Genomic DNA, 16902 nt, shown 5'->3' with positions numbered 1-16902 from the left:
TCGCGGTTTCATGAGTTCGAGCCATGTGTCGGGCTCTGCATTGACACTGCAGATTCTGCTTGGGATTCTCTCTCTCTCTCTGTCTCTCTCTCTCTCTCTCTCTTTCTGCCCTTCCCCTGCTCGTGCTGTCTCTGTCTCTCTCAAAATAAATAAACTTAAAAAAACTTTTTTAAAGCAATAATAAATAAACAGACCAAGAACAGCTAGTGCCCCCTGATGCAGCACTTAAATAGTTATAATACAAATTGACTTCCTAAGTTCAGCTGTCTCCGAGCTGAAATCCTTATGTCTAGTGGCAAACTGGGAAATTAGCAATCACCTGTAATCGATTGTAAGCAACCAGACTTCTGGAAAGAGGTTAAGGCTTTGAGCACCAGCCATCAAAGTGAGCAGATTTGCCATTCATGACACTATTGATAATGGATTGATAATGAATGTCAAGTTGGAGCTAGAAGGTGTCTTTTGTCCTATTAACATTGAAATATTGGTTGTTATGCCAAAAAGTCAGAGACGAAGAGAAACTCATCTCCATAGATGAAAGTGATCCTTTGTTTACCTATGAAAACACAGACCTTCAAGAGATCACAAGGTATTCTCACTCAGAATACTTCTGGGCAAAAGGATTTGCTTTTAAGAGGTGGATCTCAGTCAGTTAAGCAGCGACTTTGGCTCAGGTCATGATCTCGTGCTTCGTGGGTTTGAGCCCCGTTTCGGCCTCTGTGCTGACAGCTCGGAGCCTAGAGCCTGCTTCAGATTTTGTGTCTCCCCCTCTCTCTCCCCCTCCCCCTCTCATGCTCTGTTTCTTTGTCTCTCTCAAAAAATTAATAAACATTAAAAATTTTTTAAAAAAGAGGTGGGCTCTACCGGCCATGCTTTCAGAGGGCTTTGCTAGAAGAAACCAGAAGAAAACATCCTTAAAGAGTGTTTCAGTCAGGGTCCCAGCAAGCAATAGAGGGTAAAAAGGTTTTAAAGGGAAGGATTTAAGGAGAGGGCATTCAGAAAGGTGCTTAGGTAAGGCCACCTGCAGAGAATATTGTGGCACCTTGGGACGGTGACAGCAGAGAGCCATCGCCAGTCGGAAGCCGAAATGGGGAGGAAAACAAAGTATCTGATGCCCCTTGCGGGTTGGAACCAGGGAAGGAGGGCTGCCTGAAAGGAGGTTTTACCTGTAGAGGAGCTGAAGCATCTCCAGCACCTGGCAGAGCAGGGCAGAGAGGACTCTCCTCCAGCCTCCGTCTCCTTCCGCCCTGCAGTCTACTGCCCATGCCTCGCACTGGCCACAGCCTTCCAGAAACCAGAGCTCGAGGGAATTCGGCCTTCAGAGGCTGCAGTAACCCTGGGCCCAGAGCAGCGCAGAGAAGGGCAGAAGTGGATATGGGGGAGCAGGAGTAACCAGTGCAAACCAAGGTTCGGTCTCTCCGTGTTTCAGCAAGCAAGAGAGAGAGAGAGAGAAGAAACAACTGACAGATGGCCTCCGTATGTATTATAATATATTATACGATACTAATAATGTAAACAGCACATCAGAGGAATTTCATAACATGCAATGAATGGAGAATTTCTATAACAGATCACCCATTAATAAAAATCAGCATAATGACATGAAGAATCTAATAGATCAATTAGCAAAATAGGAGCACATTATTTCCAAAAGATAAATTACATAAGTGAAGAGTGTTTAGTCTCATCAGTAGAGAAGAAATCTATGTTAAGACCAACATAAGATCTATTTTTCCCACTGAACTATGAAGAAACATGGGTAACACCGAACACGGGCAAGGATACAGGGAAGTGGGTCTTTCAGTACGTACTATTAACGAAAGTATAAATCGGTGCAGTCTTTCTGAAAATCAATTTAACCGTGATTCCGCTTCCAATATTCTGTCTTAAGGAAATGATTAAGAACACAGATAACGATTGATGCACAAAGATATACATAACAGCTTAAACTACAACGGACCAAACAAAGGAAACAAATGTCCCACAGGAATGGAATGGTTAAGCAAATCACACAGACGTCCATTGCATCAGATTTTATGGGGGCATTACAAATCGTGTTTACGATGAGATTTTTTTTTGTCATAAGGTAAGCAAAAGTGCAGTACGCAGAATTGTATGTGTGATATCAGCACAGCCGGGTTTAAAGAATAAAGTCAGGAAAATACTGAAGAAAAAAAATGTCACAATGTTCATGATAGTGGCTGTTTCTCTGAATAGTGAGAATTATGGTGATTATTTCCCCTTTTGCCTCTTTATGCATTTGTGCACTTCCCAAATATTCTAAGTTGAGGATGCATCGTGAATATTTACCGGATGCCCACGTTGTACTCGTTTTTGTTGGGAGGAGCTGGACACACAACACTCTTGAGGTCACAGTCCTTGACTCAATGTGCATGTGATCTAGTGTCTTATTTTTAGATTGTAACTTCAAGAATTAGAGAAGAAGAAAGGTGTTGTTTGTCTAAGTAGAGTAGGTGAGAAGGAGTGTCCCATCTCTGCCCCATTTGATCTCTGCCCCTCGGACCACCTTTCCAAGCCCACAGGGATCATGGCTGCCTTACCTTCCAAATATGCCCAAAACCCTAGGCGAGGTAAATCAATACAGTTTTCGGAAAGAGTAAATAAATAAAATGTCTTCAAGGCTTTGGAGTAGGTAAAGAGCTCTTAAGCAGGACACGAATGTGCAGTAAGAAAAAATGGTGAATTGTATTAAATTAAAATGAAAACTCTGTCCATCACACCACACGATGGAGAGAGTAAAAATGCAGGCCACGGAGAAGAAAGTCTTTACGAGTCGCGTACAAGACTCCTGCCAGAATATGTAAAGAACTCCTACGTAACAATAAGAAGAAGGCAGGCAACCCAAAAGAACAACGAGCAAAAGTTTGAACAGGCAATCACAAAAGGATATCCAAATCAACACGGCAAGGTTTCCAAATAGTAGTCCTTAAGCAACGCAGATTAAAACCACAATGTGATATCACCTCAAGTTCAAAAGGCAGAGAGTTGCAATTGTGGACGAAGACGAGGAGCAACTGAACTTCTGTGCACCGAGGGCGGGGTGCAGATTGGTACAATGGCTTTCGAAAGCACTGAACGGGATCTACGCAAGCTGAGCGTAAGGGGACCCCGTGATCTGGGAGTTCCAGTGCTAGCTATATAGCCAAGAGAAACACATAATGTGTTCTTCGCGTTACATTTGTAATCACCCAAAACTACACACGATCCGAATGTCTACCAACAGTAGCAGGGATACATAAAGGGCAGTATATCTATATCAGCAGAACTCTCCAGCAGTGGGAGCTAACCGCGACTACGTGTAACAGCATTTGTAAATATCACAAGCTTAGTGGTGTTGAGTGAAGGAAGCCAGGACAGCGGGAGTATGCGCCACATCATTCCGTTTATGTGACATTCGAAACCAACTCAACTAATCTATGGGGTTAGAATTCAGAATCACTGATTATCCTTGGCAGGGAGTGCCTGAAAAGTGGGGAGAAGGTAGCTTCTGGAGTTCTGGTAATACTCTGTTTGTTTTTTGATCTGGCTGGCGATTATGCTGGCACATTTTTATGAAAATTCATCAAGGCATACTTTTCGGTATGTATGGTAATCGTCGATTACAAATTATAGGATAGGGGCCCCTGGGAGGCTCAGTCGGTTAAGCATCCAACTCTTGATTTCAGCTCACGTCATGACCTCACAGTTCGTCAGGTCGATCCCTGCATTGGGCTCTGCGCTGACAGTGCGGAGCCTGCTTGGGATTCTCTCTCTCTCCCTCTCTCTCCGCCCCTCCCCTGCTCAGCGTGCACGCTCTCTCACTCTCTCAAAATAAATAAATAAACATTAAGAAAATTACCTGATATATATTTATAAACGTTCACGTGTATATGCGACATATACACACATCATGCACACATGTATAAAATATGGAATATAAATATGTATTTGTACACACATAGGTGCGCACACACACACACACACACACAGATATATATTCGATCCAAACCGTAACCGCTTCTGACGCTCCTCTGAGTGTCATTTTAACATGATTCCAATCACTGTGTGGATTGGAACTCCAAGTTCCTCTCTTGGAGTCTTTGCCTGTGGCTGGAATAATAGTCTTTAAAACAGAATCTGGGTGATATCTGTCCTTGGCTCATAACCAGCAGTAACTCCGCATGTCAATCAGAATAAAATCCTCAGAGGAGACGTAGATCCCTGACAGCCTACATAAACTAGCCTCACCACCCAGACCTGTCACTTTTATCCCCTTTATCCTGCTTCATTTTTCTTTACAGTTCCTCTCACCAGCTGACATGCCATTGACTTGGTTATTGATTTATAACTGGCCTCTCCACCACTAGTATGTAAGTTACACGAGAGCGGGGACTTGCGCTTTCTGCTTTATGGCCCTGACATCGAGAACGGTGCCCGGCACGAAGTAGGCAATGGATGGATGAATGAGATCATCACCAGAAAAGATAAGAAGTAGGCAGAATTTGTATGTGCAGGCTTCTTTCACAGGTTAGGAAGCAAAAAACTGAAATCACTCCCTTGATGTTATTCAGGAGTGCAGCTCAGGTTCGTGTCTCTCTCCCTCTCTCTCTGTCATTCATCTCCTCCATGTGGCACACATCACACGTTGCCATGCAGTGCAGTCATACGATCCTAGCGGCCGAGAATCAAGTGAGGGGGACATCCAGGTAAAGACACATTATACTGGAATCGGGCGTTTCTCTATGAGCCTTGTTTTGTGGATATACGGCCCTTTTGAATACGTGCTAGTAAAAAAGACTATCATTTTACTTGCCAAAAATACATGTATTGGGGACCTCGGGATGCCCCCTTCAGTATTCTGCATAAGAAGAAATTTTCAAACAAAATAACGCCATTGTGTTAGGTTCTACAACAACTCGACACTTTTCAGGTCCTGAAGATGAATTTTTGTAGGTGAATGTGTCCAGAGATTGAGATTGTTTCCATCAGAAGTCCTGCCTCCCTGTCCTCCGTGGGGCTCCCGTTTACATCTGACTCCCATGTCTGGAGACACTGACAAGTTTTACCTTTTCACAGAGCCACCCAGTACTGTCTGCCCCTCCGTAGCTTGTTTAAAACCTGGTTAAGGGGTGCCTGGGTGGCTCAGCTGGTTAAGCATCTGACTTCGGCTTCATGAAGTCAGTGAGTTCGAGGTTCATGGGTTCGAGCCCCGCGCTGGGCTCTCTGCCGTAGAGCCCACTTGGGATGGTCTGTCCCCCTCTCTCTCTGCCCCTCCTCGGCCCGCGCTCTCTCTTTCTCTCTCAAAAATGAAGAAACATTTAGAAAATGGGTAAAAAAATAAATAAAGCCTGGTTAAATGTGCCAATGTTGGGGTGGGGAAGGGGGAGGGGGAGGTCCAGTTTGGTTGTCAGCCTGGTTGGCCCTTCAGTTCGGTTAAATATGGGGGGAGGGAGTGGGTGATGGGCATTGAGGAGGGCACCTGCTGGGATGAGCACTCGGTGTTGTATGGAAACCAATTTGACATATTAATAAAAATTAATTATTATATTAATAAATATAATTTTAGAATTATTAAAATTATTATCATACTAATAAAAATAAAATAAAATGAAATTTTAAAAAGAGAGAGAGAGAGTTTTAGGCCCTTTCAGTTACTACATGGCCGAGGACGGTTTTGTTGCTTTGTGTTTTAACCGATCAAACGCGCAACCGCGATAAGCCCACGCGGACCTGCCACACGCTCCACCCTTACTAAGGGTCTCCTTCCCCTCGCCCCTCTCAGAAAGCGGGAGGCATAACATCCAGCTGTAACTGCAGAAGCGGATCAAATAATAAAATGAAACCCAAGAGACACTGAGTGTCACAAGGCCAGCGTCGGATCATTCGCTCATCACACAGTTCAATCTTTTAGTAAGGCCGAAAATGATGGTTAAAAGGAATGATGCTTTTACTTCTAAGCTGAGTGCGAAATAACCATTAATGTCACAGGAGACATGGGTGCCAATGTTCGTTCTGCAGCTCAGCCTTACAGCTCAGGAGGTCAGGGCGCGGAGTAACCAGGATATAAACAGGACTCCGATGCGGGAGTTTCGTTGGCCACACAACTTGGAAGCCATGTAACCCAGGGCAAGTCGCTTAACCTCTCTGAACATCGTCTCCCTGGGGGTGTAAAATGAGGATGGGAAAGGCACCTACCTGTCAGGGTTTTTGTGAAGATTCAATGAGGTCTCAGTTCTAAAAATGTTTTGTAGCCAAGAATACACTATGATAATGTATAGGGTTCTTAGTGTCCTTAAATAATTCATTGAATATTGTTCTTAACCTTCTGTCTACCTCCTAAAGCCACTTCCCTAAGGTTTAGCTAAAGCACTCCCCAGCCCTGAGGTCTGCCTATCCCTTCCGTTTTAGATTAGGATTGTTTTCAATAATTCAATGAAAAAATCGTGTATGTTCCGTATCTGAGCCATCCCACCTAAGCCTTTGGAATAGAACTATGGCCTCTGAAACCCAGATCGTTGATGCAGCACAGATATGAACAAGCGATTCCCTGACACCCTTGAGGGTAGGAAGATTGGAGGTGGAGATTGAAAAGCGAGGGAAATCTCCTCCCTCCCCATCCCAACATGGAACAATGCCCCTGCTAAACATTTTCTTCTCTATAATAGAAAAGGTGACTATTTAGCGAACCCTTATCCTATGCCAAACACTGTGCTATGTATTGTTTCATGCGACTTAACAACATCCTGTACTATTATTGGCACCTATAGACAAGAAGACTATAATTAGAATAAGTAGCTTGAGGGGCACCTGGGTGGCTCAGTCAGTTAAGCGTCTGACTTGGCTCAGGTCACGATCTCACAGTTCATGGGTTCGAGCCCCGCGTCGGGCTCTGTACTGATAGCTCAGAGCCTGGAGCCTGCTTCCGATTCTGTGCCTCCCTCTCTCTCTGCCCCTCCCCCACTTGTTCTCTCTCTCTCTCTCTCTCTCTCTCTCTCTCAAAAAATAAATTAAAAACATCAAAATTTTTTTTAAAAAAGGGATAAGTAGCTTGACCAATGTCACATGGTAGAGTCAGAATTTGAACCCAAGCCTGCCTAATTCCTTTCCTGTTTTTTTTTTCCATTTGTTGATTGATTACGGTAAAACCTTGGATTGCAAGTAGCTCGTTCTGCGACACTGAACATCACGTGATCACCACTGAGCCGATCGTTCTTGAAATTGACTTTGACAGACAAGTGCTTCAGATTACAAGCATGTTTCCACCACGAGTTATGCTTGCAAACCAAGGTTTTGCTATATTTAACTCCTACATTTTAACTAACTTTGTGTGTCTGTGTTTGCCTTTCTGTTCCTTTATCCTTTCGTTTTTGGATGAGTAGTATAATGAGTAGGGTAGAGGCTATGACCGAGATGCCTAAGGCACGGTCACCGTGCTTGAGGAACTGTTCTAATCCACTGCAAGAATGGTGACAGATAAATAAGTCCCTATACGACGTGGAAGAATTTAAAGCGGTCCATAAGGAATGGAGCATTAGCCTTCTTACCGGGAACATGCAAATACCACTCTCTATACGGTGGTTGTTAGGATACAGTGAAAGGCCTATATCGAGCGTTTGGCAAAGACCCTGTCTCACAGAAAATGCTCAGGATAAGGATTTTCTAATGTTGTCAGATAATAACTAGGATACAAAGCTAGGAAAGCAACTCGGCGTCAGATTTCGAGAGCCTTGCATGCTGGTCTAGAGTTTGGACTTCCAGCTTGATGAAAGCAGTTGTGCCAAGGTCAGTGATCATTCTGAAAAGAAATCAGAGCTGACGCTAGCTTGCACTGCCTTTCAACATTCATCATGAGTGAGACGGAGGTGAGGGGCACGGTTGGGACTGGCTTAGAGGGGTTTTGTGTTTGATACACTAAAAGGAAAGATGATGTTTTCAAGTTTGATGCCCTGTACTTTTTCTCCCGCAGTAATTAGTGAATGCCAAAGGCAGCAACTGGAGTCTGTGCGCTACTCTTCTCGCTACGCTCTGGGCCTCTTTTATGAAGCTGGCACGAAGATTGATGTCCCTTGGGCTGGACAGTACATCACCAGTAATCCCTGCACACGCTTCATCTCCATCGATAATAAGAAACGCAATATAGGTCAGTACCCCCATTATTTCCCTTAAATACAGTAACAATGGTGGGTGTAGATCACGAAAAATGCTGTTTAATTGAGTGTTGCCATTCTGAACAGAGCAAGCATTTAACTCCAAGCCACAGGGGATAAAATTTAATGTCACATTTGGCCAATAATAAAATACACAGTGCAACCAGCAAAGTTTTTCAGAAAATCATTCCCCACATGGTTCGTATTACCAAGTTCATGAAAATAGTGTCAGAAGTTTGAAGATTTCAAAATGGCCCAAGTGTGATTGCTTTAATATGGATCGATCTATATGCAGAAGTATCTCTACTCATTGTGTTTTGTTCGTTTGGCTCTTTTTAAAATTTGGTAAGCGCTGCTCTTTCCACTTCCCAGGCTAGAAGTAAAAAAGTGAATTTTACTATGTTACAAAAACCCTTCACTTCCGTATAATTTTATTTACCTAACTTTCATCCGGACGACTACACAAAATTACTTTGTCTACAATATAACGACAATGATAGGTAAAATGTTTCGTAAGAGCTTTACTAGAATACTAGGGCTAAAATCTCCACTCCACATTTTTTGTGGAAGGTTGTTATTAAAATTAGATTTGAATTGCTAGAATAAACATGATGCTCATCTTAGGAATAAAGGAGAAAGGGTATTCTTATTTGTAGGATTAGCATGGTCCCTGAGATACTGCTTTTCTTGAAGAACAAACTGTAATGATGGAAAATGACTAAATTCTTGAAGGGAATCGTCATTTCAATTTGTTGTGTTGTTTTATGGTGCAGGGGATGGTTTCATCAAGCCGTTAGTTAGACGTCTCGCTTGATAAAATCACCAACTAACGTTTCCCGGCTTGCCAGAACTTTATAATGACAGAACTGGGCTGGAGTATGGTTTTTATATCAGAGCACATGATCTTAGAAAAATGTTTCTTTTATAACTTAAGACTCCCTCAGGGCCAGACTGTTTATGTTAACATGATACCACATATATGTACAATCAGCAGTTCATGAAATGCCCTGTAACGGCAATGGACTAACTATTTTTAACTCTACAACTGCTTTGTTCTAAGAAGAGGAGAATGGCCCTTGATCTTCTCATGTTGTATGCCACGAATTAGACATTATCCTTTGTGTACTGCTTCATAAGATATGCTATCTGACAGGGTGCATGCGGTAATATATAACAGAAAAATCTATTTAAACTCGTTTAAGTAACATAAGGTCATTTGTTATATTATCCACTGTGGACTGAATTCATCTCCAAAATTCTCTCCAAAACTCTTGTGTTGAAGCCCAAATCCTCAGTGTGATTATATTTGGAGATGGCTTTTAGGATGCCATTAAGGTTAAATGAGGTCATAAGGGTGGGGTCCTCATCCAGTATGATCGGTGGCCTTATTAAGTGAGCAAGAGAGAGATCTCTTTCCTTGTGCACATACCAGGGGAAGGTCAGGTGAGGATAGTGAGACGGCGAGAAGGGGGGCTGTCTGCGATCAGGAGGAGAGGCTTTACCAGGAACCAAATCAGCTGGCACCTTGATCTTGGACTTCCCAGCCTTTGGAGCTAAGAGAAATAAATAAATAAAAAGAAGGGAGTAGTGGACGCTAGGTTGGCAATATGTAAGCCCAATTCTTTCCAAGTAGAGTCACATCTTACATGGGAGGTCACACACGAAGAGAAGAATCACGGATATCCAAAATTCTCTTTGAAAATCCCTTTAAACGCCATGACATTTCGGAGAGTGACATAACTTTCAGTAAATTGAGTGTAGCCATTTTTCCAGCGTTTAGTAGATTTCAGTTTCTTTGGGTGAGGCCAGATGAAACAGTTGGCTTGCCGATAGAGGACGCAGTGATATTTTCTACTGTGAAAGGCACACGGGAAAGGGAAAAACAGCAGTCAGATCTCCTAACAGATTAAATCGCTGTACAAATGAGAGTGGGGTCGTGGGGGAAAACACACACAGCGCATGGCGGTAGCACTTTATTAAAGAGTTGTGCGAATGTGGAAGAGTGCAACGTAAAATATTAATACATTTTCACATGATTGGCAGCATCTGAAACAATCGAAATGAAAAGAAATTTGCGTGTGTGTGTGTGTGTGTGTGTGTGTTCGCAACCACACAATTTCAAAGCGGGAAGGCTGGGTGGATTAGAAGCCATGTTTTTGCTACTGCTTCTGAGGTTGCCTCTTCAGACAGCAAAGAAACGCCTGCCTTCCTTCGCCAGTTTTATGGAAAATTAATCTCGGATTATGCAAGTTGTAAATTACGAGAGGCCTGTAGTAATGGCATCCCCTAACATAAAATCTAACTACCTTGCACTTAAACTTTTTTTTCTCCCTATCTGGGGCCAGGGTGCTAAGTGTGTCTAGTTGAATTCACACGATATAAATGTCCATATAGTGACTCCACTGTATTTTATTGATTTTTAAGTAGCCCAGCAAGAGCTGTCTCTTTATGTTACCGACACTGTCCCACACCCACGCTTTACTTGGAGTGTTGGATTGAATCTAAAACTAATGCCGTAAATGGGCACACTCAACGAATGAAGGGGGGCATTTTTGTTCCATCAGGGTAAGGCAGCAACAAGATAAAAGGTAACAGGGTTGAGTCCACAAAATACAGTCTGTTGTTAAGTCTTGAAGAGATCCAGGGGAGGAAGGACTAGTGGCCCAGACCAGACAAAGGACAAGGAGTCGTCAACGTCAGAGGTTAGGAATGGTCCGCACCTGCAGAAAGCCACCCCCAGAACCAAATCGCCTGAGGCAGAGGGTCTAAATACCAAGATACATGAGACCTGACTTGAACTATAGACCCCTATTGTTACGGGTAGGATCCATTATGCTTGGGTTTGTGTTTCCCCAGATGTGTTCAATGGAACACCAGTTCCTTGATACGCTCTTTGGAACAGGGTTCTGCCATCACGTAAGTTTGCAAAATGCTACCGACTTGGCTTCTAGTTTAAAGTCTCAGGTCATATTATCCAATTAAAAGACATTCCTATAGAAAAGCCTCCTTCTCACTTCAGTTCATCTATAACTTCCCAAATGTATTTGACCATGGGATATTTTATTTGAGCACCACACCTACTAATATCCCACAGAAATGTTTCCCCTGGACACCCCTGAGAAACCCTGGCTTCAGACCTGGACAGGAATTGTAGGCCAATAAGGGGGGCAGCAAAGGCTGGCGTGGGAGCCATCGAAAGGAAAATACTGATTTTTGTTTTGAAGATGGAAGAAGCCTGAAACCACCCTGGAACCCACCAAAAGTTGCCTCAAAAGATACTCCTGTCATTCAAGAGATTCCACAGGACTTAGGAGCTCTGTGTTAGGAACCAGGATCAAGGATCAAATATTAGATTTTTTTTTTATGTTTATTTATTTTTCTCAGAGTGAGAGAGACAGAGTGTGAGCAGGGGAGGGGCAGAGAGAGAGGGAGACACAGAATCCAAGGCAGGCTCTAAGCTCCGAGCTGTCAACACAGAGCCCGACCCGGGGCTCGAACTCACAGAACCTGAGATCATGACCTGAGCCGAAGTTGGACACCTAACCGACTGAGCTACCCAGGCGCCCCAAGGATCAAATATTAGAACAAAAGATGTTTTTAGTGCTTTTATCACTTGGGAAATTACAAAGATTTTTAGGAGATCTGTGCCGAGAGCCGAAGGGAGATATAGATAGATACAGATATAAATGTAGATAGATATAGATCTAAATATAGATATAGATAGATATAGATATAGATTATATATAGATAGATATAGATATAGATATATAGATTTTTTTCCTGTTATTTCACACCTCCCAAGAAGATCTCAGAGGTCCCTCTCAAGATCTTATATTTGGAGTTAGACTGGCCAGAGTAAGTTCCTGGATTCAAGTCAGTTCTCCACCTCTTACTAGCTGTGTGATGTTGGATAAATTACTTAACCTATCTGTTTACTAACCAATAAGATGTGAGGGAAACAAATACCCACCCCAAAAAGTTGAGGATGAAATGGTTTAAACACATAAAGAGCTTCATGTAGCACTTAACAAATAAGTCAGTATCTATGGTACCTACTGTTCCAACTAACGATGCCAGTCTAGAATCTGAATATTATATTTTCCAAAGCAAAGGGTGTCAGTATAAAAGCCTATCTTTGGTAAATGCAACTCTCTGCTACCAGGGCAGATAGGAGGCAGCATGGCCTGAATAAATAAAGTGTAGACGTTACCCTGAAAATGATTGGCCACAGTTTTAGCATCCTTCCCTGTTCACCATCTGGAGGAGTGTTAATGCTAGTAAAAGAGCCAATGGGAAGCAATCTGAGGAGATGAATACAATCTGCAACTCTAGAAATGTGGTGGCCAATGACCGTAATTACATAGCTTCAATAACTCCCCAAAGGTTTCAATTCAGTTCATCCCAAAAGAAAACAAACAAATGAACAAACTTTTTCATCTCATGGAATTTATACCTGCAAGAACTTTATTATTAGGGATCCTTGAGTAACAAACACTAAGATAATGTGTATTGCCTTTAATAGCTGTTTCACAAAAGGTGCAGAAATGTTATTCCGTAGAGCTGTTTAATACATCAACTCTTTCTAAAAGACAGGAGCATAATATAAAATCCCATAAATAACTGGGATGAACCTGGGGCCTTAAATCTAGTCATCTTGGGTTTGCTTAAGGGAGTTTGTGACTGGGTCGCCTGGGTGGCTCGGTCGGTTGAGTGTCTGACTTCGACTCAGGTCATGATCTCATGGTTTCATGGGTTCCAGCCCCACGTCGGGCTCTGTGCTGACAGCTCGGAGCCTGGAGCCTGCTTCGGATTCTGTGTCTCCCCCTCTCTCTGCCCCTCCCCTACTCATGCTCTGTCTCTTTCTCTCAAAAGTAAGTAAACGTTAAAAAAAGGGGAGTTTATGATTATTTCCGTTAAGCAGAGAGCTGCGCCGTTGACAACACAAAGCGGCCTGCTTTAGGACGCAAATAAACGTGGAATTATTTCTCCCTAAACCTGCAGACAATGCAATCCACATAGGTAGCGCTTTATAAGAACAAAAGAGCAGGAGGGAGAAGAAGGAAACGGGGCTATAGCGAGAAAGGGAAAGGAAAAAAAAAGAACTGTAATCATGAAAAACGGTCAGGTTTCTTGTTCGGGTTTTTGTTTTATTTATTTATTTATTTATTTATTTATTTATTTATTTGAATATTTGAATATATTTATTTTTTTTAATATGAAATTTATTGTCAAATTGGTTTCCAGACAACACCCAGTGCTCATCCCAAAAGGTGCCCTCCCTCCTCAATGACCATCACCCACCCTCCCCTCCCTCCCACTCCCCATCAACCCTCAGTTTATTCTCAGCTGTTTTTTTTTTAAATTTTTTTAATGTTTATTTACTTTTGAGAGAGACAGACAGGCAGACAGAGTACAAGGGGGAGGGGCAGAGAGAGAGGGAAACACAGAATCTGAGGCAGGCTCCAGGCTCTTGAGCTGTCAGCACAGAGCCTGATGCTGCTCGAACTCACAAACCGCGAGATCGTGACCTGAGCCAAAGTCGGACACTTAATCGACTGAGCCACCCAAGCGCCCCTATTCTCAGTTTTTAAGAGTCTCTTAGGGTTTGGCTGTCTCCCTCTCTAACTTTTTTTTTTCCTTCCCCTCCCTCACGGGCTTCTGTTAAGTTTTGTTTTAAAATACCAACTCCAGAAGCAGAGCTCTCTGGTAAAATAGCAGTGACCATCTTAAAATAACTGGCAATAGCCAGTTACAAAATGCATGATACGATGTCTTGTGTAATAGATGTAGTCATTTGTGACTCCATTATGTAATGGCTGCTGTCCACATAAAGACAATTACCAAACAGCAAATACTAATTACAAATATCCATCTCATCATTACAGTGATGTCACAGAATGTCACATGACTGTAATATTAAAATCTTGGGGTGATGTCTCAGGAGGAAAAACATATATGTGTGTGTATACCTGTGTATGTACATAGACGTAAAAATAAATAACTGTTGTCACTTAAATCCTTGGGTTTCAAATTACGAAATTGACTGATCTCATTTCACGTAATATTTGCCGATTCTAAAATCAAAAAGAATTTTCTTTGGGGGATAACATAACTGAGCCCAATTGTAAGGAGGACATTTGCCTGCAAAGTGAAAACAAACAACAGATCCCTTTGAGCCCCTGGTTTCCCCATCAGGCTGTCCTCGGTGGGAAAGATTTGCATCCCAGATAGCCCGTTCTCTCACTTGCCAAACAAATGAACTCCTATGAAAATCAGTGCCAGACTTGGAGGGAAAGTGGAAAAGCAGCTAAATATATAACATCAGAAACAAACTTTAAAAATATCCTGTGGAGTGTATTACCGGGAAAATATATTTTATGGAGGTTTCTTTCAGAGAAACCAAACTCAGAAATATCTGATTTATATGTTTCATTCTCAATTTGCTGAGCAGTTTTTTTTTATTTTTTTCTTAATATTTATTTTTGAGAGAGACACAGTGCAAGCAAGGGAGGGGCAGAGAAAGAGAGGGAGACACAGAATCCGAAGCAGGCCCCAGGCTCTGAGCTGTCAGCACAGAGCCTGACGCCGGGCTCGAACTCACGAACTGTGAGATCATGACCTGAGCCAAAGTCAGACGCTTAATCAACTGAGCCACGCAGGCACCCTGCTGAGCAGTTATTTATAAATATGCCTCGAATGCCTCTGTGCCGGACACTGCGCTAAGAACTAAGGATTCTTAGTCCCCACCCTCACGAAATGAAGTTCCATGAAGTCTACTCACATGAGGAATTTTGAAGGAAAGAGATCCCAAGTGTGTTGGGCGAGTGACTTAGAGTCAAGGAAGCGTCCTCATAATATAAATGGACGCACTGATACATACAATATAGAGAACGTTAACTCACATCGGTAATCAAAACGGTGGGTTTGAAAAATCAAAATCATGGGTGCCACCCAGGCACCCCAATAATATGAGCTTCTAAAAGAGCACCTAAGACCTTTTGTCGACATGAAGCCCATAATCTTCTTTCTTTAGGTGAAGAAATGAAAGATGGGGGCTATGAAACGTTGAAATCCATGAATAAATCAGAAACTTTAGCCTGGCCCATTATTTAACTTTCTCCCAGGGCTACTAAAAAGTTCAATAGATACAAATAAGTCATGAAATGTCCGAGAGGCAGTGAGCAAAAGGGGAAGGAAAGTCTGGAGGCTACAGCTTCCTGGCATTTCTATAACTACAAACAACGACGAATTACAAACTTACGTAGCAGCCACACTAAAAAGGGAATCTTAAACATTAAATATTCTAAATCTCTCTTTGTGTCAACCTTCCACCTTTGTGCTCTGCCTGCCCTGCTCTCTGAGAATGGTATTTTCGCTTGGGCTGTTGATCTGAAGTCGTGGCTGTCAGGCGGAGATTTACCAAAGACCTTTATGTTGTCCCAGAATTGGTTTTGAACGTAGGAGCCAGATATGCTGGTGACTGCGTGTGGCTTTATCCACAGTTAGTGGGGCGAAAGGCAGGAGGGAGAATCGGGTGATGGTTTATGGTGAATGGGTGTATGGATCTGAAATTTACAGGTCATAGACGAGAACAGAAGAAAAAGGGAGGAAGGCCGCCATTACTGCTGCTGGTTTAGAAGAGGGGAAAAAATACCCTATGTTGGCTTGGTGAGGAGGTGAGGAAGGCCAGTGAACAGCAAGGGGGGAAAGATCGGCAGAAGGGCACAGGTGGGAATTGCCACAGCCTTTCTGACCTCTCTGCCTAACAAAGGTCGTATAACTTTTTTTATGTGATGAAAAAAAACCCCTGCTGCGTTAAATGTAATAACATCTAATTTTGGCCATTTGTGATCATAGTCCTTTTAAGGGATGGTTCTTTTGTCTGCTGAGCACCCAAAAGAGATGAGATGCCAATTGGGAGTGGAAACGGAGAGCTGAATTTCTTTGCTTAATTGAGGAGAAAATCTCAGACATCCCGAGACAATGGGGAAGGCAGGGGGCAGAGAAGGGGAAGAGGAAAAAGAAAACAAGGTGGTGAAAGGCTCTGGCTTGACCTCAGGGATGACTGACGGTGTGGATTTGTAACTTTTTTGCTGGATGATTTGATCTGTGACCCCTCCCATAGCCCCCTACGACCCAACATAGCTCTGGATTCAGCGACTGCTTTAAATCCACGCTGGCTTTTTATTGGGGGTCCTGTTGAGTAAGTCAACACAGTCCAGGCACTTTTTGGAATATCTAGGACGAAATTACGTAGGGACTTTGAGGCTTCTTCAGGTTCATTTCTAAACAGAAGCTTGGAGTATGGCGAGCCCACATCCGTTTGAGAACCTTATTTTGAATCAAGACAGGACTTCTCATCCTTTGGACCTCAAGCCAACCCAACTTGCTGCTTCCATAATACCTATGACCATCTCAACCCATTGGGAGAACTTGGAATTAAGAAAAAACTGTCTCCGTGGGACTGAACTGTTCTGAAGGATCTTGAAGTTAAGTCCGTACTGTGGTTTGAGGGGAAGCTGTCAACACGTTGGGTCAGAAGCCAAGGCTCAAAATGATGTGCTGTGCTCTGCTTCCCAGACAAGTGCCTGTTTTTCATCATTCTGGAGGCATCTCTCAACCTCTGAAAGTTGAGAACAGTCTTGTAAAGCTGCATAACGCTTAGACAGCTTGTGAGCCTCAGGTCCTGGGAGATAGTGTAGACTGCTGAGGTGGACGAGAGCTTGACGAATCTCAATTCTGGTCCATTTTTATG

The 16902-nt window shown here is 42.9% G+C and overlaps 1 protein-coding gene across 7 annotated transcripts in view; it reads left to right on the top strand.

Moving 5' to 3' along the window:
- RNLS (renalase, FAD dependent amine oxidase) overlaps positions 1–16902 on the top strand; it is a 298200-nt gene that overhangs the window by 202649 nt on the left and 78649 nt on the right. For all 7 annotated transcript variants that reach the window (XM_047088609.1, XM_047088608.1, XM_047088615.1 and 4 more), the window contains exon 5: positions 7967–8140. In XM_047088609.1, the coding sequence (XP_046944565.1) occupies positions 7967–8140 (174 nt within the window). The remainder of the gene's footprint in view (positions 1–7966; positions 8141–16902) is intronic.

The sequence above is a fragment of the Lynx rufus genome, unplaced genomic scaffold (assembly GCF_022079265.1).
Source record: "Lynx rufus isolate CCGP_SWC_20201006 ecotype Redwood Valley unplaced genomic scaffold, mLynRuf1.p SCAF_25, whole genome shotgun sequence".
In the NCBI taxonomy this organism is placed as follows: Eukaryota; Metazoa; Chordata; class Mammalia; order Carnivora; family Felidae; genus Lynx; species Lynx rufus.
The sequence above is the reverse complement of the archived record's forward strand: the minus strand, read 5'-3'. Positions and strand labels throughout refer to the sequence as shown.